This window comes from Elaeis guineensis, chromosome 9, assembly GCF_000442705.2.
Source record: "Elaeis guineensis isolate ETL-2024a chromosome 9, EG11, whole genome shotgun sequence".
NCBI classification, from domain to species: domain Eukaryota; kingdom Viridiplantae; phylum Streptophyta; class Magnoliopsida; order Arecales; family Arecaceae; genus Elaeis; species Elaeis guineensis.
In genome coordinates this window covers 5,301,720-5,323,851 of record NC_026001.2, presented here as the reverse complement: position 1 = coordinate 5,323,851, position 22,132 = coordinate 5,301,720, and the positions used below count along the sequence as shown (strand labels likewise).

General features: G+C 41.8%; 2 protein-coding genes and 1 non-coding gene across 4 annotated transcripts in view; 2 read left to right on the top strand and 1 right to left on the bottom strand.

The window, feature by feature from the left end:
* Nucleotides 1-16,284, top strand: part of LOC105051979 (uncharacterized) — a 30,173-nt gene extending 13,889 nt beyond the window's left edge. Inside the window, exons 2-14 of one of the 2 annotated variants that reach the window (XM_073243217.1) lie at nt 6,309-6,950; nt 7,179-7,257; nt 7,372-7,428; nt 7,933-7,988; nt 9,657-9,855; nt 11,952-12,038; nt 12,129-12,203; nt 12,293-12,379; nt 12,632-12,696; nt 12,771-12,960; nt 13,034-13,122; nt 15,413-15,493; nt 15,913-16,284. In XM_073243217.1, coding sequence (XP_073099318.1) covers nt 6,309-6,950; nt 7,179-7,257; nt 7,372-7,428; nt 7,933-7,988; nt 9,657-9,855; nt 11,952-12,038; nt 12,129-12,203; nt 12,293-12,379; nt 12,632-12,696; nt 12,771-12,960; nt 13,034-13,122; nt 15,413-15,493; nt 15,913-15,967 — 1,762 coding nt within the window. In that variant the 3' untranslated portion in view covers nt 15,968-16,284. Of the gene's footprint in view, nt 1-6,308; nt 6,951-7,178; nt 7,258-7,371; nt 7,429-7,932; nt 7,989-9,656; nt 9,856-11,951; nt 12,039-12,128; nt 12,204-12,292; nt 12,380-12,631; nt 12,697-12,770; nt 12,961-13,033; nt 13,123-15,412; nt 15,528-15,912 lie in introns of both variants that reach the window. The other variant, XM_019852972.3, reaches the window with a different exon arrangement.
* A 194-nt stretch (nt 16,285-16,478) lies between these two features.
* Nucleotides 16,479-16,552, top strand: TRNAN-GUU (transfer RNA asparagine (anticodon GUU)). Its single transcript has one exon. It is a non-coding gene; the product is annotated as a tRNA-Asn (tRNA).
* Nucleotides 16,553-17,389: 837 nt separating this feature from the next.
* LOC105051980 (5-formyltetrahydrofolate cyclo-ligase-like protein COG0212) lies at nt 17,390-21,888 on the bottom strand. The gene is made up of 6 exons (XM_010932647.4): nt 21,422-21,888; nt 20,243-20,333; nt 18,888-19,114; nt 18,534-18,609; nt 17,807-17,932; nt 17,390-17,719 (listed from the first exon to the last, which is right to left on the bottom strand). The coding sequence occupies exons 1-6, from the start codon at nt 21,830-21,832 to the stop codon at nt 17,574-17,576; spliced, it is 1,077 nt and encodes a 358-aa protein (XP_010930949.1). The 5' UTR covers nt 21,833-21,888; the 3' UTR covers nt 17,390-17,573.
* Between the last annotated feature and the right edge of the window lie 244 nt (nt 21,889-22,132).

Here is a 22,132-nt window from a genome sequence, read left to right as displayed (position 1 = left end):
GCCTCCCGACAGATGGTCGGCCTCCTCTTCGGTTCCCTCCTCTTCGGCGAGTAGGGGCGCGACTCGGCTGACGTCCACCTCCGGGTACAAGGCATGGACGGCATCCCGACCATCTTCGAACCCGACCCGGTAGGAGGCGAAGCCCGACTCGAGCATCTCCTCCTTGAACCGGTCGGAAGCCCGGAAGTCCTCAACCGCACGATCGGCCGACTCCCTCGCCGACCGTGCCTCGTCCTCAATGTGGGCCAGCTCCTCCTTCGCCAACTCCGCCTCGGCCCTGGCAATTTCGGCGTCGATTTGGGCGATGGACAAGTCCTCTTCGGTTTCCGCGAGCTTCCCCAGCTGACCCGAAGTTGCTCGCGTTCCCCTTGGAGTTCGGAGGTGGCACTGTCCCGTTCGCGTCGAAGACGACGCACGACCCGACCTTTGTGCTTGGCCTCCTTTTTGGCCGACTTCAGTTCGGCCATAAGCCGGGAGACCTCGTCCGTCAACTTGGCCTCCCGGTCGACCGACTCCTGTAGTTGGTCGACTAGCATCGTTCTTTCGGCCTCGGCCGCCGCCGACCTTTCCTTGAAGGCTGCCCGAACGTCGCCGAACCTTCGGTATCCGGCCTCCAACTCGGACATGGTGAAGATCAGCTGCCGACGGAAAAAAGCTTTGTCAGAATTATGTGGCAAGCAAAAATTTTTAAGGGAAAAGGTGACGCGAAGCTTACCTCCACCATCGACGGGTAGAACCGCGACAGCATCTCGGTCACCTGCCGAGATCGCAACGACTGAACGTCGGTAGGGAGGAGGATCCCCTGGCACAACCTCCTCGCAAGGTTGTGGTCGGCCAAGGCCGATGCACCCTCGGGGTAGTATGCGCTGGGGGGCATTGATCTCTCCTCCTCCGAGGGCTCCATCGGAGCTTTCCCCCGATCAGCTGCCCCGACCGACGGGGCTGGCAGCGATGGGATGCTGGAGTTCGACCCGGCGCCCCCCGTTGCGCCAGCGGACGCCTCTGGACGATGTTCGGCTTCCCGAACGTCATCCGGCTCCACCCGCGCGGCGAAACCGCCGACACTCCTTCGGCCACTTCCTCGGTCGGCCTCTCCTCGACTCGGACGGTCGGAGCCGCGAGGGCTATAATCGGCTCCGACCCCTCGGTCGCCGACGCTTCCCCGGTTGGCGGGACTGGGCTGGTCTCTTGGAAGGGCGCGAAGGGCCTGCCCCCGACGCTGGCCTCTTCCTCGCGGCGGCAAACTGACGAATTTCGGCGTCGGTCGGCCTCATCCTCGGCGGTGTCCCTGCAAAACCGACCAATGTTAAAGGCCGGACCAGAACTACCCTAAAGCCGAACAAAAAGAAAAGCTGAGGAATCGGGCGATACCTATTCGGGGGACCAGACTCAGGCCGGCATCATAGAGAGCTTGCTCGGTAACAAGCTCCCTCTGCTTCGGGACCAACATGTCTTTGAGTCGGTGGAAGTCCTCCCGGTCGTCCACGTCGACCCGACTGTTGTCGTTGGCCTCAGTTCGGGGTACACCCCAGCGAGAAGGAAAGCCCCAAGAGGAGGAAGAGGAAACAAAGAAAAACTGGTTCTTCCATCCATGAATGGACGATGGAAGACCGGTTATGAAGGCAAGACCCTTCCGGGGGTTGAAGAGCCACCACCCTCGGGCCTTAGGGTGGGGTCGGAGCACGAAGAAGGCCCGGAAGAGGGAAACGCGGGGGTTGGTCGGCAAGAGCTGACACAACAGCGCGAAAGAAATGATTAGCCGGACAGAGTTCGGCGCCAGTTGCGCCGGACAGAGTCCGTAGTAATCAAGCAGATTCCGGACGAACTCCGGAATCGGAAGTCGAAGACCCGCACGAAGGTCCTCAACATACAGCCCCAGGTCGCCGGGCGGAGGGTTGTTGACCCGACCGCCGGCCCCTGGAGCATAGAGCCGAAACTGCTCCGGGATGCGATAGTGCTCCCGAAGCTGATCGACGTTCGGCCCCGAAAGCGAGGAGGCCTCATCTTCCGGAGCCGATCGGGTGTCGTCGGTCGGGTTCCCCGACCGAGCTCCCTGAGTCGGTTTCCTGGTCATTGTGCAGGAACGAAAGAAAGGAAAGGAGGGAAGAAAGCAAGAAGGGGAAGGAGGACCACGAACCCGATGGACCCTCCGGAAGTAGAGAAGAGCTCTGCCCGCGACGATCGAGAAATCGCCCGGACAGAGTTTCCCCAGCAAATGGCAAATGTGGGTCAGGGTCCGGGAGGTCCTATATATATAGGGCCGACCGACGGCCGAGATGCTCCCGCGCCGACCAAGGTCCTCCAGATGCGCGACGCGTGGCGCCCGCCGGTTGGCTAAGGATTCGGCGCGCTTCGCCCCGGGACGCCCGCACCGCCCGCATTAAATGCCGGAGCGGGCGCCGGCCAACCACCTTGACACGCGGCGCGCGGGGGTTGGCTCCGCAGTCGGCCGCCCGCGCCGGTCCGCGTTCCCGATGGGACGCCTCATCCACGATCGGCGCCGAATATCCGATCGACTGACGCCGTATCGTCCGGCACCCGATCTTCTGGCACCGACGTGATGGCTGACAACGACAAGACGTGGCGTCTGACACCTGACGCCGGCGCGACTTCCGGCATCGACTAGACGTTCGGATCACTGGGATTCGTGAGATGTCTGACAACGGATCAGCCGGCAGTACGGTCGGATCTGCACATGCGACAAATCCACTCCCAGTCGTCCGACCTTGCTACCCGAATGAAGGCATCGGCCAGCTCTCCACCCGACTTGAGAGTGGAGGGGGGCAACTGTTGGGGGATACCCACCGACCGACCGACTATCGGAGGGCCCGACCGGCTGGCGGCCCGACTAACCGACTATCGGAGGACCCGACCGGCTGGCGGCCCGACTAACCGACTATCGGAGGGCCCGACCTGGCAGCCCGGCCGACTAACCGACGACCCGACGGACGACTCTGACTGGCCGATCGTAAGTCGGGCGACAGGCCGACGGACGCCATCAGCGGCTAACTGCGGCCATTCCACGGTCCATTCCCGACCGACTAAACCCAGAGGTCCGGTAGCCGACCCACATGAAGCTCGCCGACCGACGGAGGAGTCCGACGCCACTCTGCTGGCCACCGACCCTGGGTCGGCCGACTCCACCAACCGCCGTACGGCCGCCAGACGTTGTCAGCTCTGACACGGACATGCGGCACAGTTACCTAGGGGCATTGTCCCGCCGAGAACCGGGTCAACCCTAGTGATTAGACGGCTACACGGCGACATGACATTTTCACGGCGGCTCTGACAGTCTACAGTGAGTTGACAGTTCCTCACTTGTCCGCGCCATTAATGATGGCGCCATACCGTGCTCCACTATATATACCGGGGAAGGCAACAGTGCAAGCGATCGATCCGCCGTCTCTCTCACATACGCAGGCTCGCTCCTCTCTCTCCCTCTCTCCCTCTCAGAGCTCTCTGTCTGCATTTCACTGTTGCCCAGTCACCTCTCTGATTTGACCGTCGGAGGGTCCCCGCCGGAGCCGCCTCCGGTCAGTGCGGACTTCCTTTTGCAGGTGCACGCTTCCCGACGATCGGGCGACGAGGCGATTGGCCGCAACACTAAGGAAGCGGGTTAGGTCTAAAGTCCTTCTGTTCTCTTGTTCAACGTTCCTTGTTCTTTCGTAAAATCTCTCACCAAGGAGGTCCAGATCCACCCACGCCAGTGGCCTTCCCCTCAAGCTGTATTCTCAAGTCTTCCTCCCTACCAACACCAAGGCTCGGTTTGCAACCACCCTAGGTTTGCTGCTTGCCTTGCCCTTTTTGCCCATCATGACTTTCAAATTTGAAGCTTTCAATGGGGGAGTTCGTGGCATCGACAAGGCCACCGAGAGACTAATCATCCCTAGGATGAGCTTGTGCGATAGTAAGTGCTTCTCTCCATTCAAAATCAGAAGCCCACCAAAGCCCTTCTACTTGGTGCATGACGCCATGAGTGACATTATCTCGTCCAATTTCAGCCCTACACCAACCACACCGTCAGCATTTTGCTCCTCCCCTCCTCTTCCTTGCTGCTCCCATATCAACTATTCATTGACAAAATATCCCCTTTCCCTCCTCCTCCTTTGAAGGGGTATTTGATTCGCTAGCGGAATCAGAATAGGAATGAAAATTGGAATGACTTGGAATCAGAATCGAAATGATCAAATCTCCCAAAGCATTTGGTTCGTGATCAGAATCGAAATCGAAATAGAAAATTGAATCCATAGAGGAGAGTAGAGATTGAGTTCTATATAGATTGAGCAATTCTCATTCCATCCTGAAATCGAAATCGAAATGGGACTCCTCCCAACCAAATGATTGGAATGGGAGTCACTCATTTCGATTCCGATTTCAGACCCTTATTTCCTCCAACCAAACACCCCCAGACTGTAGTGACCGTTCTTTACCAATCAGCCTCACTTCCTCCCTCTTCTTTCTTGCCATCATTCTCGCCACCTCTCAGGTGGTCTTCTTGTTTCGAGCCAAATCTTCAACCTTGTTTCGAGTCATGGATCTTATCGCATACTTTTCTCATGAATGTTGCCTCATCTGTTGGTACCATCAAAACCCCGCCGGTCTCTACTCCATCCCACCCAACTTTCAGTGTTAATCCAATAGAAATGGCTAGAGATGACAAATAGTCGGAGTCGAATAGGATCACGCTGCTAGCCAATCAACAATTCGATCTAAGTGGTTCAAAATTAGCAATTTATTATTACAAATACATGCAAATTAGGAGAGGGATGATGAGGTGTAATAGGTGAAGGATAGGTGATGGTGAGGGTAAAGAGGAATTATGCTGCCAATCACTAGAAAACAACATGGACATATTGAATAAAAAAAATAAGGGGAAAGGTGGATTGGTTGCTTCATAAGTGTCGTTAATAATGGCATGGGGCGGACAAGGGGAAGGATGGCAATGATTCTATTGTCATCCTTTCCTCTTTTGTTTGGGATATACTTAAAAAAAAAAAGAATAGTGATAAGTCAAAAGGCAAAGGCAAAGAGATAGAGAGGTGTTAGAGCGACTGGCATGATGATGATCAAAAGAAGCATACGTGAGTAGCATGGGTTCAAATGCCTTAATCTTCAAAAATTTTCATTGATAGATTTGGATAAGGATAAGAGCATAGCCTAAGCTACAATATTAAAGATTTAAATTAACAATGCTCTTAAGATAAAAACGTATTTGTAACGTAAGCTAAGATAAAATCGATTAATAAGTTGAATTCTTGAAAAGTTATTAATAGGGCACAATTATACTTATTTATACTCAAAAATACGATAACTTCAGCATAATCACTAGTCTCTATAACTACCCACATCACCACTATCATTAGAGGTTTTGACGGTTAACTCCCATGATTCTATCTATTGTAGAATTATGAATCAAATTATTATCCAGTATTCTTTGGCATGTGACTTATATCAATGTATTCTGGTTGATCATAGCTAGATTTTAATCTTTCAATCTACCTATCCATATCATGGCTAAATTCCATCTCTTTAACTTGTGCCTCCACACTTAATATGATAGACAGTCAAACTTAATCCAATTCAACAAAAGTCACATCCAATTCAACAAAAGTCACATGATTTTGATCCATTCAACTCCATCTAATTTAATCCATGTGGTACTCACTCATGGCCACCAGCTAAATTTGTCAAGATAGGTTGCAAACAAATTCAAATTAAGGTCATATATCATTATTTATCAAAAAAAAAAAAAGATCATATATCATTAGAGGGAGTTGGAGTCTGAAATAAAAAAATGAATCATATTCCTCGTCTTATTTTCATTTCAGAGATAATGGAAAAGTCTCAGTCTTTTAAAATTCAATTTTGATTCTCATTCCAGTATTTATATCCCATTTGATCGGTTTTTAAAAATTAATTTTTTAAAACTATTTTTTATTAAATTAATTTTTTAAAAATATTTTTTTGTTTAATTATTTTTTATTTTAATTTTTATTTTAATTATAAATTAAAAATATCAGAGGACATGGCCATCCCAGCTCCTACCTCATTTCATTTCTAGTTTGAGCCACGAAGTAAATGCGCCCTAAAGGTCAAAAAGTTAATTGAAAGTTGAAACTTTTCGAGGAGTTGAATTGCTGTGCAAATGGCTGAAAGTTGAGGGGCCAAAGTGTGACTTTCCTTTTTCTCATTTTAACATCTCGTTGTAACGATCGCTCCTTCTATTTTTGCCCTTGCTTGCTTCTAAGCCCTAAACCCCAAATGTAAACCCTCAATTCTCCCACTCTTATATTAATTGAACGTTCCAGGGTGTTCCAACTTCTTGGATTCGATCGCATTGGAGGGAGAATGGAGTTTGACGAGTACGATTACCTGGAGAAGGCAGTGGATCCCGCGGATATCAGGAAGGAGAAGGAGCGCCGGAGCTCCCGGCACGGCTGTGACCACGAGAAGGATGGCGGCGGCGTGGATAGGGCTTCGAGGCCGTCGAGGGCGGAGGAGCAGCAGAACGGCAAGAAGGTGGACCGCGAGGATCGGGATCGATCGCTACGGCACGAGAAGGATCGCCACCGGAGCAGAAGGGAGGCGGAGAGGGAGCGTGAAAAGGATAGAGACCACCGGAGCCGAGAGAGAGATCACCGGGAAAGGGGTAGGGAGAAGGAGAAGAAGGAGAGGGATAGAGAGAAAGAGAGGGAAAGGGAGAAGGAGAGGGATAGAGAGAAAGAGAGGGAAAGGGAGAAGAAGAGGGAGAGAGAGGAAGATAAGGAGAGAAGGAGGGAGGGAGAAAGGGAGAAGGAGAGAGAAGGGGAGCGGGACAGTGAGAGGAGAAGCAGCAGCAGGTCGAGAAGGCATGATAGAGAGGTCGAAAGAGAGATGGAGAGGGCAAGGAGCAGAGAGAGGGCATTGAGAGAAAGAGACATCGAGAGAGAGATGAGGGAAAGAGAGAGCAGGTATTGGTTATGTTCTTTTCTTATATCCTCTTTGGCGTATTTGTTTTTGTGCTAATTTTCGGCTTCTGTAGCATTATATACTTTCCATTTGTATATTTTTGTAGCGTTTCTCCCATTCTCTTCCTTTTTTTGAATGATTAGGGTATTGGTTAAAAGTAATGCTACATTTACGTAAAAAATTGATATCAAGCTGTCTTCTCTAATGGTGAAATCTATTTTGTCATGTAGGAGGTACAAGGAGAAAAAAGAAGTGGGGGAACCTGAAGCTGATCCAGAAAGGGATCAGAGGACAGTTTTTGCATATCAGGTGAATAGGGTGACCAGTAATTTAACCTTTACATTTTACGTGGTGCCTGCAATTTTGAGAATTTATGTTTGATACGTTCATGCTAAGTTGGCTTTTATTTCATTTGCACGCCAGATGCCTTTGAAGGCGACTGAGAGAGATATTTATGAGTTCTTCTCAAAAGCAGGAAAGGTTAGTGAAACATAATGGTATGTTAGTTCAGCAAGATGCTAATGTTTCTCTGCCACTATATTTCTTTTAAAGGTTTGCCTGCATGTTTTGACATGTCATTACACCCACGAGGTAAAATATCGTGGAATCTATATATGTGATGCACAGTTAATGTATAGTTCTATCATATTTTTGCCATGTATATAACATTTGATATGTAGTTAACCATTCAAATCTATTTGGTGCATTTCCAACAAAAAAGTTTTTGGTGCATGCTAGTTAGAGATATTGCTTATCTGCTGCCCTTGCTTATTGAGGTAAACTATAATATCTTTTTTGTGGCTCAATGTACATATTATTTGGTTCTTGATGATGAACAAAGAAGCCAATTAGCAATCATACAATCTGCTTTAATGGGTGGTATAATAGGTATAAGGCATATCACGGTATCTCATATACTGTAGCTTCCCTGCATATTTTTTGCTTCTGGTAAAGAATACATCTTTGAATTTTCATAATTTCCAGGTGAGGGATGTACGCTTGATTATGGACCGCAATTCAAGGCGTTCAAAGGGAGTAGGGTATGTGATTTCCTTCAACCTGAAGCTACACATTTTTATTTCCTTTCACTTGTACAGAAGCTGTCGCTTAATTTTATTATGTTTATTAACTGCAATGGCATTAAGAAAGAAAGGGAAAAAATGATGATAACTATAGGAACCACTTGTGGGAATTTTATCTATATCATTTTAACTCCTGTAGAATGTTTTTGGCACCAGATTGACATTCAATATTTGCCTTAGAGGACCATAATATATGTACATGTGTGTATTCAAAAGCATTTCTGGAGCATTTAAGCCATCTTTTTGTTCATCTACTTGTCTCAGTGGCAACATGTTATGTTCTCATATTTCTCAAACTTAAGCATAAGCTTGTTTTCATAACCAACGTTGGAGTTTTTGGAAACATTTCAGATTTTATGAAACTTTTCCATTTGATTTTAGAGCTCTTCGGGGCTTTTTTTCTTTTTTGTTTACTAGCTTTGCCATATGCACTTCTGCCCCTAAGATTGTTTCTTGATCTCCTTGACTGCATTTTCATTGCGTTTTTGCACTGTTTTTGGTCATAACACTATTTGCAGTTCCTTGAAATTAATGTGCAATGCCTCATCCTATTCCTGACAATGTAAGTTTAAAAAATTGTCCTGAAGTTTGTCTATGCAATATCATGAAGCCTCCAAGTTCTCATTAGAATTTGGGGCTACTCTCCAAAAAGAGAGTCATAATTATGATGAATAAGTCTTTTCCTATCCATTTGGTTGCACTTCATAATTATTTCTTGTCACTTTGCTTTAATTTGAACTCAAAAAGTCCCTTTAAAATATTTTGTCATAGCTTTCGTCTAAAACTTCCCTGAATCTTCAATAATGCTAGCTTCCAAAACAAGCCATTTATGACTTCCATCTTAACTTTTAAATCGTCATCCTCTGCAAGAAATCTTAGTTTTTTTATGTTGTTAACTCTAAACTTTGTTGCACATTGTTGTTACTGTTCTGTTGGACTCTGATAGATGATCATGCCATCCTCACATCTAACTCGGCTACCATAAGTCCCAGCTTTGCTCTGATTATGTGTTTTGCTCTCTATGACCTGAAATTCTAATTCATGTGACATTTCTTGCTAGTCACTTTTCATAACAGCAGCATGTAATGACTTTGAAGATGGGCTGTATGCTCCATGGTTATTCATTCTTCTTTGGGCTTAAGTTCTCTACTCGGTCGCATCAAATCCCTTGTTAGCCATTCTTCAAAGAAAAATCTCCTGTTATGCAACTTACCCTTGAGACTGGAGTGTGTCTTGATCATGCACTCCTGAAGCTTCTTGCTACTTACACCCTTCTTAAATTATGTTACATTGTAATTCTGATTTCTTCTCTTCCTGGATCCAGGATGGCCTAAATGATTGCTTAGGTTATCTCGCGATCATCATTTTGTGGATCTTCTCATTTTTATACGCTTTAAGTTGTATGTATGTATGTATTTATATATAGAGACACACACATTTACACATATGTATACAAATGTATACACGTGTGTGTGTGTTCTTGATTTTTATTGAATACCTTTTCTCCTTGCTCGATAATAGGAGAAGCCTTTTTGTCTATTGCCCTTTTTTTGTTGAGGGGTGGGGGTGGAATGTCTATTTGCATGTTCAAACATCTTATTGTTGTTTATATTGGGGTTTTTACAGTTACATCGAGTTTTATGATGCAATGTCAGTGCCGATGGCAATAGCTCTTTGCGGTCAACTTCTTCTTGGTCAACCAGTGATGGTTAAACCTTCAGAAGCAGAAAAGAATCTTGTTCAGTCAAATGCTACCGGGGCTGCTGCAAGAAAGATTTATGTTGGAAATCTTCACTTCAACATTACAGAAGATCAGCTTCGTCAGGTGAATGCAGCTGATGGGTAAACTGAAATGTAGCTAATATGGAATGACTTTGTTATACCATAATGTGTTATTATGAGTTCTGCTATTGCTGGTGTATCTGCAAATTTATGATGACCTCATCTTTCATGGGGTTAGTTACAGTAATTTTCTTTTCTTTTGGGTAGATTTTTTTAGCTATTGGGGCATGTTTTTCATTTTAAACTTCAATGTTCCAGATGCATGTTAACCAACATCCAGGTTTAAAAAGCTGTTCCAATGAATAGCAAACCTGAGTATGGCTTCTTCCTTTTTTTTAAAAAAAAAAAAAAGATTCTAACTGAAATTCAATTACATGGAGCTTGAGTTCATTTTTTTCAGTTATTCCATTTGTATATTTTATGATTTGACCGAACAGTATGCTTCTTAGGCTACTAAAATGATATGCATAAACCAGATAGAGGAAATCTCATCTTTGTCATACAAAGGTTAGATTAATTATAGAATACCATCCTCGATAGAAATATAGATGGTGTTCTGTTTTCTCAGTCGTCAGGGGGAGAAGAATAAGGAAGGGTCAGTTTGTAGGTTTCAGTTCTCCTAGGCTTTATGCGATAATGACAATTTCCCCCCATATTATTAATGCTGTCTGTTGGGCAAATCAGTTTATTTGACATACTTTTCAATAAATCAAGTTGACAAAGAACTCTGGTTTTTAAAGATCTCAGTTGATCCGGTAGTCTTTCTGTCACTCTGCCAATGTTGTAAGAAACATGTTCAGTTGAGGGCAGAGTTGATCCATTTTTCAATGAAAGATTTTTGGTTGATTAAATCCAGCTTGGCTTATAGTTGGATACTTGGATTTGCAAGTTAAACATTATATTTGTATTATTGTGTGCTTGCATGCATATTGTAAAAATTGTGAGTCTACATGAATGACAATTGATTTGAACTTGGGGAGTGAGCCGGTAGTCAGCAAGGTTTATATGCTGTTATTTTCTTGTCTGGCGATAAAGCAAGCCAGATAAGAGGTGAATCATGGAAATTAAGTATTTGTATAACTCTTCAAAAGTGCAGATTTTAGCACAAGTTTGTTGGCACAGAAATAAAGCTTTCAGAATCAGAATAGGGTGTATATGTGCTTCTCTTTCTTAAACCTGATTTCTATCCTTCATGTTAGTGCTGATGGATTTTCTCTCTAGATTTTTACCTAAAGAGCTGCTGTCCTTCCTTTTAAATTTTATATGATTCATTAATATTGCAGTTGTTGATGGGTTGAGCTATTGCTTCCTTGGCTTTCTATGAAATATTAAAATTCATTTTAAAAAAAGCAATCCAGAAGCCAGTACATATATTCTTGTCAAAATTTTCTTTTATATAACATGCCCAAATTGCGATTGGCATTACCTTATCTGGATATTAATATTTTCTATTTAAATGAGTCTGGGCTCTGGAACATAAATTCACAAGAATCATCTCAATGGATGCAGAGTTGTGTTAAATTGCAGACTTTTTATGTCCATTCATTATTTTGGTAATTCTCAATAACTTTCACTCAGTTGGCATCGATTTTTCAAATTAGTTTGCATGTTGCAGAATTCCATAGTGTATGACCATATGATACGATTCATGTTTTTGTGGTATAGGTGCTGATCACTAAGGATGTTTTGTACTCTTCTGATTTTGGGTTATATCCTCTCAGATTCGTCATGTTCATGTGGCACAATCATAATTGCTGAAGATATTTTGTGTTCTTTCACTTCTAGGTGATATCTATTGCTTCAATTCTTTGTAAAAATATGTCTGAGAAGTTGAATGTAGTTCTGTTTAAAATGGGCCCCATATTTGGACTTTACAACATGTGTACTTGTTGTTAAATAACATTCCTTATTGTTGATGACTTTAATTGGTGAAATATCATTCATTCATGAAGTTTTTACAAACTGCTTTCTTTTCTTGATTTGAATGTAATTATGGTAGTGTTATATTTTCTTCTCTTTTTTATCTCTTGTTAATGCTTTTCTACAGTTGCACTTCTTGCTTCTTGCTTCTTGTTCATTTTATTACATTTTATGACCACTTCCAACATGTATATTAGAATTGTTAAATGCATTTTTTAGGTCTTTGAACCTTTTGGTCCAGTGGAGCTTGTGCAATTACCAGTGGATCTAGAAACGGGGCACTGTAAAGGTTATGGATTCATTCAAGTAAGTATATATTTATGTAGTGGCTGTTATTTCAATTAATATTTGCTGACATACTATTTGATCTTTCTTTTTTACGATTCGGTCTTTTAGTTTGCCCAAGTTGAACATGCCAAGGCAGCTCAGAGTTTAAATGGAAAGCTGGAAATTGCTGGAAGGGTCATTAAGGTATTCATTGTGCATGATGTTTTTCAGATATTTCTTCTTTGATTGATTTTGATCCTGCATTAACAAAGACTTCCATATGGTTGGAACAGATATCGTCTGTTACAGATCATGTTGGTATGCAGGATGGTGGACCAAACATTGCTGACTTTGATGATGATGATGGTGGTGGTGGTTTGGTGAGTAAATGTGCTGAACTTTCCTTTTCCTCAATATGTTATATTAACATGCTTGCAAAGTTGCGGTTGGTGTCCTGGATTTTTTAATATTAAATACTTCTATTTGCTGTTTCGATCTTAAAGACCATTACATGGTCATCTGTTTGTTTTGATTTTCCACTGAAATTCTTTCACATATTGCATCAAAAAGGAAATTCACTTGACATGCTTTCGTCATGGAGACAGCTGATTTCTTATTTCTTTGTTTTGCAGTCTTTGAATGCTCAATCTAGAGCTTTACTCATGTGGAAATTGGATAGAACTGGAGGTGCTTCAAGGTTCATTTCTGTGTCGAGAATATTGTTGTCTTGATATAATTTCCTGCAAGTTTATCTGTAACCTTTTTCTGCAGTATTGCAGGTTCACTTGGAGTGCCTGTGCTTAATGGAGCTGTTCCAAATCAGCAGGCCTTAAGCATGCCTATGAATGGGCAGGTTATGGTGCCTGCAGCCCTTCCAGCACCAGCTTCCCCTCGCACCGAGCCTATCGGAGAGCCTAGTGAGTGTGTTCTATTGAAGAATATGTTTGATCCAAGCACTGAGGTTTGTAACAAACTTTTGTATACATGGTCATCATATTCCAGCTGGATTGCTAAACTATGAGATTTTGTTACAGATGGATCCAGATTTCGATTTGGATATCAAAGAGGAAGTCGAAGAAGAATGTTCCAAGTTTGGTTTGGTGAAACATATCTATGTGGACAAGTACTGTTTCTTTTTACCAAGTATTTTTTTGGCATTAATGAAGCTTGAATGCTATCTTACTCCATCATGGTGGATTTAAGTAGTAGTTTTTCATACATTACTTTGCTTGGCAATTAGACAAATGGAGGTTCCTTGGATTATATTGACATATAGGGACTTTTGGATGGCTGATTTCCTTGTCCAAGTACTACCAGCATCTGGGTGTCAAATATGAGAACAAGTTTCTAGGGATGCCATTGGTAGAGAATCCCGACTTTTTAGGGATGCCAGGTTCTTTGTAAAGATAACTTCCAGCTTCCCTGAAAATTGAGGACAATGCATTGGAGGCATCTCCCAATCAGTTGACTTTTATTTCTTGATGGTTCTATACATCCTCTTTTCTTATCCATGTGGGAGATATGCCATGGACATGGGATGGGAGTTTCAAACAGTGCCACAGAGTTGTCAGCATGCTTGTTTTCTTATGTTGGTTAGTGTCAAAAGAAGGGAAGGTTTGTGATATATATGAGTTCAAGAAGACAATTCTGACAAATGCAATCTGTGATATTTATTACTTGCGAGAGAGTTAAGGGGTTTGGTGAAGGAATACAATGCAGTCGAGAAGACAATCTCATGTGTTCTGGAGCGAGAACAGAAGGATGGTGGCAGTTGTTATAGTACATAATAGAGGATGCCTGTGACCTCTCTGAGTAGAGTTAGAGACTCTGCAAGTAGGTCTTTCCCCCTTACTTTTCACAGGGAGTGAGGCATGAATTTGCCCCTCCCAATCCAACACCCCACCGTTGGGGTTTTTAGTAGTTCAAATATGTGTATCATATCAAGGTTTTACGTCCCGATGGGGTGGAGGGCACTCCGGATGTCCTGTCCCATTCCTATAAGAAAATGGGACTAGGACGAGGTCAGGACACTGAAACTCATCCATGCAAAACAGAAGAAAGAGGAAAGAAATAAAACAAGGTGAAGCAAGGAAAAAAGTGAAAGGAGGAAGAAGAAGAAAAATAAAAAAAAAGGAAAATAAAAAGAAAGAAAAATAAAAAAGGAAAGAGAAAGAATAAGAAAAAGGAAAAAAAAGGATAAGAAAATGAAAGAAAAAGGATAGAAAAAAAGGAAGGCAGAAGAAAAGGAAAAAAAATAAACAAGAAAAGAATAAGAAGAAATAAGGGAAAGAAGAAGGGGAGGGGATTAGAGGATATCTACTAGGATGCATAACTGAAACTGCTGTCGGGACGAGACAGCAGCGCATCCCATTCCATGGAGATATCGGGGCACCTTCGGCCCATTGGATTTTAAATCTTGTACCATATAATTCTTATGTCTGGTCAATGCTTGTTATGCATCTTTTCATGTCGTTATGTGTGTATGTGCCTATTTATATCAACAAATGTCACTGTTTGAATATTCTTAAACTAATTTTGCTCTAGTATGAGGTAACGATAAAATTCTTTACATTGTGAAACTGGAGGTGGCGAATTTTGATGGATGAAAGATATTTGCTAGATGCTTACTGTCCTAATTGATTTCGATTCTTATCTGAATTTCTGGACACAAATCAGAAAAAAATGCAAGTATCAAATAATGAAAGTTGTGATAGTTTTCAGTGTTATATTAAGCTTAAGCTTTTAGATTGTTAAAAGTGTTTTCAGAATTCTTCTGCCAATGAGTATTTAAAATTGTGTCATCTAGAGCACAGTGACCTGTTTATGGAAAATGCTAACCTAATTCATGGATCTTTTTTTGTTTTTTGGCAAACTATTAGTGGGCAACACAAACATGAGGTGAATTCTGTGTATACAAGTGCTATTGTCTTCTCTTGCACAACTGTATAGACATAGCTTCCCTTGTCACCAATATCCTTTAAGGCCCTGTTTGGTCCCCACATAGCTAACTGGGAGATAGATATATTTAACCATCGGTGGTACCCCCTATCAGGTAACTATGAATTAGAATTATTCTTTGTTTGGTTGACGTTTGTGGGCTGGTGAGATAAGTTGCGGAAAAAGTGGGAAAGTAAGAGGAGAGAGGAGATTCTTAGTGGTTATATCTATTTCATGTCCTGTGAAATAATAACCTGGTTAAGCCATTTTTTGGGATGTTGACCAAATAAAGTCAAGACAACTTTTTTTGTTCCCTACTTGTTTGGCTGGTTAAGTAGATAACCACTGCCTAACCACCCTGAAACCAGCATCCAAACAGGGCCTTATTTTATTAAGCTATCATGAATCCTTCAACATGTTCTTTTTGATTGTCAGTTGGATATCTAATCTTTTCTTTTTGGTTGTTATGTTTACAGGAATAGCCATGGCTATGTGTATTTGTGGTTTGGTTCTATGGAGGCAGCTGCTAGTTGTCAGCTTGCAATGCACACGAGATGGTATGCACGGAGGTCTATATCTGCAACGTTTATGGTAGGAGTCTGGCTTGTTACATAGTGTTATCTTAAAAAGATGTCACACTATCACACAGTGAGGTGATTAATATGTAGAAAGAGAAATTTGGAGGAATCAAAATCATATAAATAGTCATGAGGACCTAATTCCATCGATTTCTCTGCCTATCTGATAGTCCATGCCAATGTTGGATGGCACCAGAGTTATATTATGTGGGTGAACTTGAGTTCAGATTGCCGAGGTGCAGGAGGGTTGTGTGAGCAAAACCATATATTCCACAAACAGTTCGTTCCAAAATTGCTGATTCCTAGAATCACGACTGTTTTTTTCCGGTTTCTTTTCCAAGTTGGTTTGTTGTTTGTGTTCACCTTCTGTCGAGCTTATATAATTGCATTCTCTGCAGCGGCCCCAAGAATATGAAGCGAAGTTCCGGAGTGTTTCTTAAAGCTACTTACTGAAGAGTAGGAAACAACTGCTGCTGTTGGATTGCTTGACTCCAGTGACTCAGATTTTGTGGTTGGTCATGCAAAAGCATGGTATTTGATGAATTTAGAAATTGAAGCTTCTAATGGTTTCACTTTGTTAATGAATGAGGTTGTATCTGTAACTGAGGCCATTGTATATGCCTTAGATTATTAGATTCCCCTCCTGTTAGAAATTTCTCATTTGACAGAATTATTGTGAGAAAGAGGGATGTTAGTCGAAGTCTTTGACAAATAGATCTCTATATCAAAAGCAGTTCTGCCAAAAGGCAAGATGAGTTCATTGACCCGTATTTTTGTTGCAAGCAGCTTGTTAAGTAACTGGATGGCAGCTATGGTCATGCTCTACGGATTCTGTTAGATCATTGATGAATTTACGTTGTCTGATGGTGTTGAACAGGTTAGATCATAAGCCAGTCGGGCGTTAGCGTGACTGAATCTGGGTTCTGAGGTTTCTAAAATGATATTGTTGGAGAAGTGGAACTACGCTGGAGTAGCTCAGTTGGTTAGAGCGTGTGGCTGTTAACCACAAGGTCGAAGGTTCAAGCCCTTCCTCTAGCGGCTAAATTAATTATATTTTAAAATTAATTTTTTGTTATCTGTGTTTTTTTTTTTATAGAGATAAATATTATTTTCAATCTGAGCATTTTTCAGTTGTGCTTTCGGTCAAAAAATTGAGGTTGATGGGTTCCTCTTTTACACGCAATCTACTTACAATCCTTTTGTTAACCTCACAAAATACTTCTTGGAAAATAAGTCCACCGATCTTTTGTTCGGTTCCCTGATTTTCTAGATGGATAACCAAGCTACCCTCAACATGTTGCTGTATGTGATATTCGCTGCTTACATTCCCCAGAATCTGAAATGCAATTGTAAGATGTCTTACTACAAAGCCATGAGGTAATAGGTTGAAATGTAGAGTAAATAATACAAGAATATTTCAATCTTTGCTCGACCTAAATAACAATTGGCAGGCCTGAAAAAGGACAAGACAGCAATCTAGAAGAAAACATTTTAGTTGGCATTACACTGCATGTAGTCGCCCAATTTCCTTTCTCAATTAGACTTATTAGTCTTTTATAAAAAAAATTCCTTCCTTCCTCTGCCTCCAGCTTTGGGCATTAGCATATGCTTCTTTTAACTTTCTCCATTTACCTTTTTCTCCCTCTTTTCCTCGTGTGCTATCAAGTCAGTTGTTGAACACAACAGAGATCATGTCTATATGATCTAAAATATAAATACATGAGCAACTGAATTTTTGTGAGTTCCGCACAGAAAACATTAGGGACTTACGTATACTATGAACACGAACCATCAAATCGGACCAGGAATTATGCTTGCTTGCTAAAACTATGTTTTACTTTGCAACAAAGTTTGCTATATGATGACAACCAAATATTGCACTAGAACATGAAGCTCATGCCACTCATATTATTCCCTTGATGATGAACATTCTGTAACATATTCTCATAGCATATTAAACTGGGAAAAAGAAATTCAAATTGCATTTACATATTCCATGACGGTGGTAGGAAAAACATATACTTCCAATATAATCATATCTGTAGTTTTTAACCATTCATCATCTCCGTTGAGCAGTGGGAGGAAGCTTTTCTGAAGGCCCACAAGGAAGCATCTGCCCGGTCTCCCGTTCTATCCACTTCTTCAACTCTCTGAGGATGCGAATTTGGCCAAGCTTCTCTGGAGAAAGTTTCTCCCAGTAAATTCCTACATTCGTATAAATTATTAAATCACCCACCTCCAAGTTGAATGATAGGAAACAGACATGGCTCATGAAAAGTTTTTATTTCCTACCTTGAGGCTTAGGGATTGTTGAATTGGTGAAGATCACCTGAGTTGGAGTGCAGATAATGTCAACTGGAACATCATGAACTAACAACTTCTCAACTGGGATATCATCCACCAACTGCTTGTCATGCACTGGAGCCATGAACATGATAATTAGACACTAACCAAATAAGATTGACTTAAGAGACTGGTGTACCTAATTAGCGAGTCCTTGTCCTAAGCAAGAAACATGATGCTGGCTCTTCCTACAACTGTTTTTGTGGTCAAGGTATATGGCATTTCATGGAAGAAAAACCATAAACGAGCATGCAGTTCAGAGATGCATGGGTGCTTGGGCGTAACATCGGATTCTTTGTGAAGCTAGGAGAAACAAGGGAACAGGTATCTTGGAGGCATGACCAGCAGAGTTTCTGAGTTGGAGTTGGACCCCCAGCTATGTTTATGCACAGCAACAAGCAATATCCTACAAAATTTTGGCATTGTGGGAGCAAAGGCCTATCCATACCCTCCTCCTTTCTTCTTCATTCCCTAGGCCTTTATTACCCACCCATGTGTAGAATGATGTATACTGCTATGGCAACTAGACATCCAAATACCCCCTTTAGGTTTCATCATGCACCCGACATAAGAAGGCAGAATGTAAATAGCAGGTAAGAAAGTTGAATGCCATTAGATATATAGCTTAATGAGATGAGTTGAAGATTCATATGAAACAACAGAGGAGAAACATTACCAGATGTTACAACCATAGTCGTGTCATCTATAGCCCCCATATATCGTAGCATACCATACTCAAGTTCTGCAAATCCCTACAACAACTAAATCCTAATAAGGGATGAATGTCATTGCAAATAATATTTTCACAATTAAACTTACCACTGCTGCCTGAGATAAACAAATATGATTCAGTTATCATGTATGAGACGTGCAAGGAAGAGAATGAAGGATGATATCAAGTTAATGTGAAACAGTTAGAAGTAATGCTGAGGACAACCTAAAATTCTTGTCTAGTTCTCGGTATAGCAATATTAAATTCAAAAATGGCAACTAAAATAGCAAAATCTTAATAATGGACCAGATATTACACCTCTCCCTTCCCAAGTCGTGCTCCTGTTCTTGGATCAACAGCAACTGATCCAATAACTATCAAATCTACTTTAATTTTTTCATCCAGACTGATAGGTCTGCCATATTTAACAACCCCAACAGAAGTGCATGCCTCCATTATGGAAGCAGAAGATAACATCTGAGATTCCAATATCGAAAAGAAACCAGTTCTCAGACGTGGTTGAGGAGTCAACAACTTTTTCCCACCTGCATAATCCAAGGGACGCTGTGATTAGAAATTACGCAAACAGGATCATAAAAAGTCAAACTTTTTTTAAGGGACGGAGGAAGATTTGCGTACTCAAAGTTCTAACAGAGCCACTTTTTATTGGGCTGGTTAAGGAAATTTAGAATAACTGAAACTAGTTAAATAAGTTTTACCTAATTTATGTTAAGTCAGACACGGAATCCTGGTTGTGCTATGATTGGATTAAAAAGGTTTTTATGAAATGATTTTGAAGAAGAAGAAGACATTGTGATTAGAAATTATGCCATGAAAAGTCAAACATTTTAAGGTGATCGAGGGAGTTTCCCGTATTCCCAAAGTTCTGATAAAGCTGGCACAAAGTCATGGTTGTGCTATGATTTGGTTAAAAAGGTTTTCATGAAATGATATTGAAGAAGAAGACGAGCTAGGTATGGAGTCCATTGAAGAAGAACAATCAAGGAAAAAACCCAACATATATAATATCATAACAAAATGCAAAAAAGTTGGAAAATTAAGATTTCCTTCTATATGAAGCTTAAACCTTTGCCCTAGAAAATATTTATTTTGATATAAAACATAAGCCTATGTCTTAAAAAATAATTATCTTAGACAGGAGAGAACATCAAAGTTTCCATAATTAGAGATGTCTGCAAGACACACACAGCACAGAAATGTGTTTATTTGCACCAGAAATGCATGCATATGGATCTTGATTACAATGTTGCAGCCAAGGCAGTAGAGTCTAGCCTGCTCAAGACTGACAATTTTGCCAAGTATTCTACTGACAACAATTCATATACATAGATATTGGTTTTTTACCATGTATTCTACCATTATTGTTGGCCATGCAATTTACTAGCGTTGCCCACTTGCCCACACACTTAAGCAAATGCTAATCTTATACTATTACTTGGGTTAAATTGTTGTATTAAAATTAGAAGCAAGAAATATTATTTCCAATAAATGCATTAAATTTGCAAAAGAGCATAAGACATGCATATATAGATAAAAATGTCAGTGTGCATGTATCGATGCAAGAATGATATTGTGTGTTATCATTTCTTTAGATAAAAAAAACCTTAAAATGACAGTTGTAGAACATGATGCAGAATGAATGAGCAACAAACCTGTAAGAGTTAAGAACCTGACTTGCTTCTGTGGGGAATCCGGGTTGACCTTCACACATTGAGCCTTTTGGAAAACTTCTAATCTCCCTAACTAAACGCCCACCAAAAATACAAAATTTCAGTAACTAGAATTAAGTTAAAAATAACAGCTCAAGGTACCATAGTTTTAAAGTACCAACAATATTAGGATCCACTGAAAATAAGAAACAAGTGACATCCCTGAGTAAGTATGGAGTTTTTTCTTCTTTTTTTTGAACCTGTCCAGATCTGTTTAGTCTTCATGTAATTATCATGTTACAAGCAATGAACAGAAGTCTCATCCTATCCATTTAGCATAACAGTAAAAAAACACTATGCATCACACAAATAATGTCATTTGAGCACACACAGAACAAATCTAATAACACCATTCTAAACTATTCTCCTCATGTTCTTTAACATGTGCCAGTTGTATGGAAGCCTAGAGACTGATTTCCACTTCATCCAAATAATTTCATTTGCAAAACAAAAATTATGGCCTTAAAGCATTATTGTGATAACAAGCTGAAGCCTTGAAAGACTCCCAACTATCAATACAGGACATAAACCTCCACAATCCCAGGAGGGTACCAAAATATAATAACATTATAATCTGAAGTAGAGTTTCAGAAACAGTTACAAGGCACTAAAATGCAGCACCAATCTTGAGATTTCGTTAAAGATTACATCTTGCAATCGATCAGTGCAGAACATGGGGAAAATTTTGGGTATTCCAAATCAAGCATCAAGGGGACCAAGTACAAACTCAAGTAGATTATTTAGGGTTTGAGTCTTGCCATTGATGAGAGATTCCATGTTATCCAAACCCAATATGAACTTGTTTAAGGATTCAGAAGACCTAATTTCTTAACTAAGTAAATATTTTTGGTCCTCTTCAATTATAACAAAGCTTGGTGAGTCTCCTCCACTATCTCTTCTAGTAAGAGGCTCTACAGATCCTTGTTCAAGGATTCACATGCCTCGAGAACTACGTTCTTTAATGTTTAGTCTACTTTATCAACTTAATCCAATTATCTGTGCTTATTAATTGCTTAAGATTGGAAGGGATTAGATCGTTTAGAACAGAAATTATCAAGGAATAAAGGAAATAGGAATTGTTTGAATGAGACGAAGAAGAGAAAGAGGAGGAAGAACACGGACCGAATCGGCGGCGGCGGCGGCGCCGGCGAAATTGGGGATGCGGTGATGGACAGGGCGAGGATTCCGGGCGATGTCCTCGGCCTCCATGATATCCCAGATCCGCTTTCGAATCCTCCACTTCCACGCCTTGGGGTCGTCGCGTCCCTTCTCTGCCGAGGCTGCGGCGGACGCCATAGCTGCGCGGGCCTCCGCGTCGAGGCGGACTCGGTCGGCCTCGAATGTGGCGGGATCGAAAGAAGAGGAGCCCTCCACTCTCCCGGCGCCGCAGGGATGGAGAAGCCTCGGGAAGGCGGCGGAGAAGGAAGAGGAGCGGTGGACGGCGGTGGAGGTTTTTGGAGGTGGGTTCCGGGCGCCGGCGAGGAGGGGAGGAGCGGCGGGAGGCCAGACGAGGCGGTGGAGAAGGAGAGGCATAACTCACAGGATCATGGCCGTACGTGGTCGATGGTCTGACACGTGCCTAATTTCAGACACTGCCTTGTACTACTTTATTATTTAAAATATTATTTTATTTAAAAGAGTATAACTGAAAAATGAAAATAATAACCACTATAGTGAGTTTATACTTTTAGTTCTGCCACTTAAAATTGGATTAGAGTGGGGATATTATTATTCGACGTTAGATGACTTCTGCTGGAAAGTCAAAGTAATTTTAATTATGAATTTATTTAAAAAATATTTTTGGGATAAATGTACTACATATGCCCAGTTTTC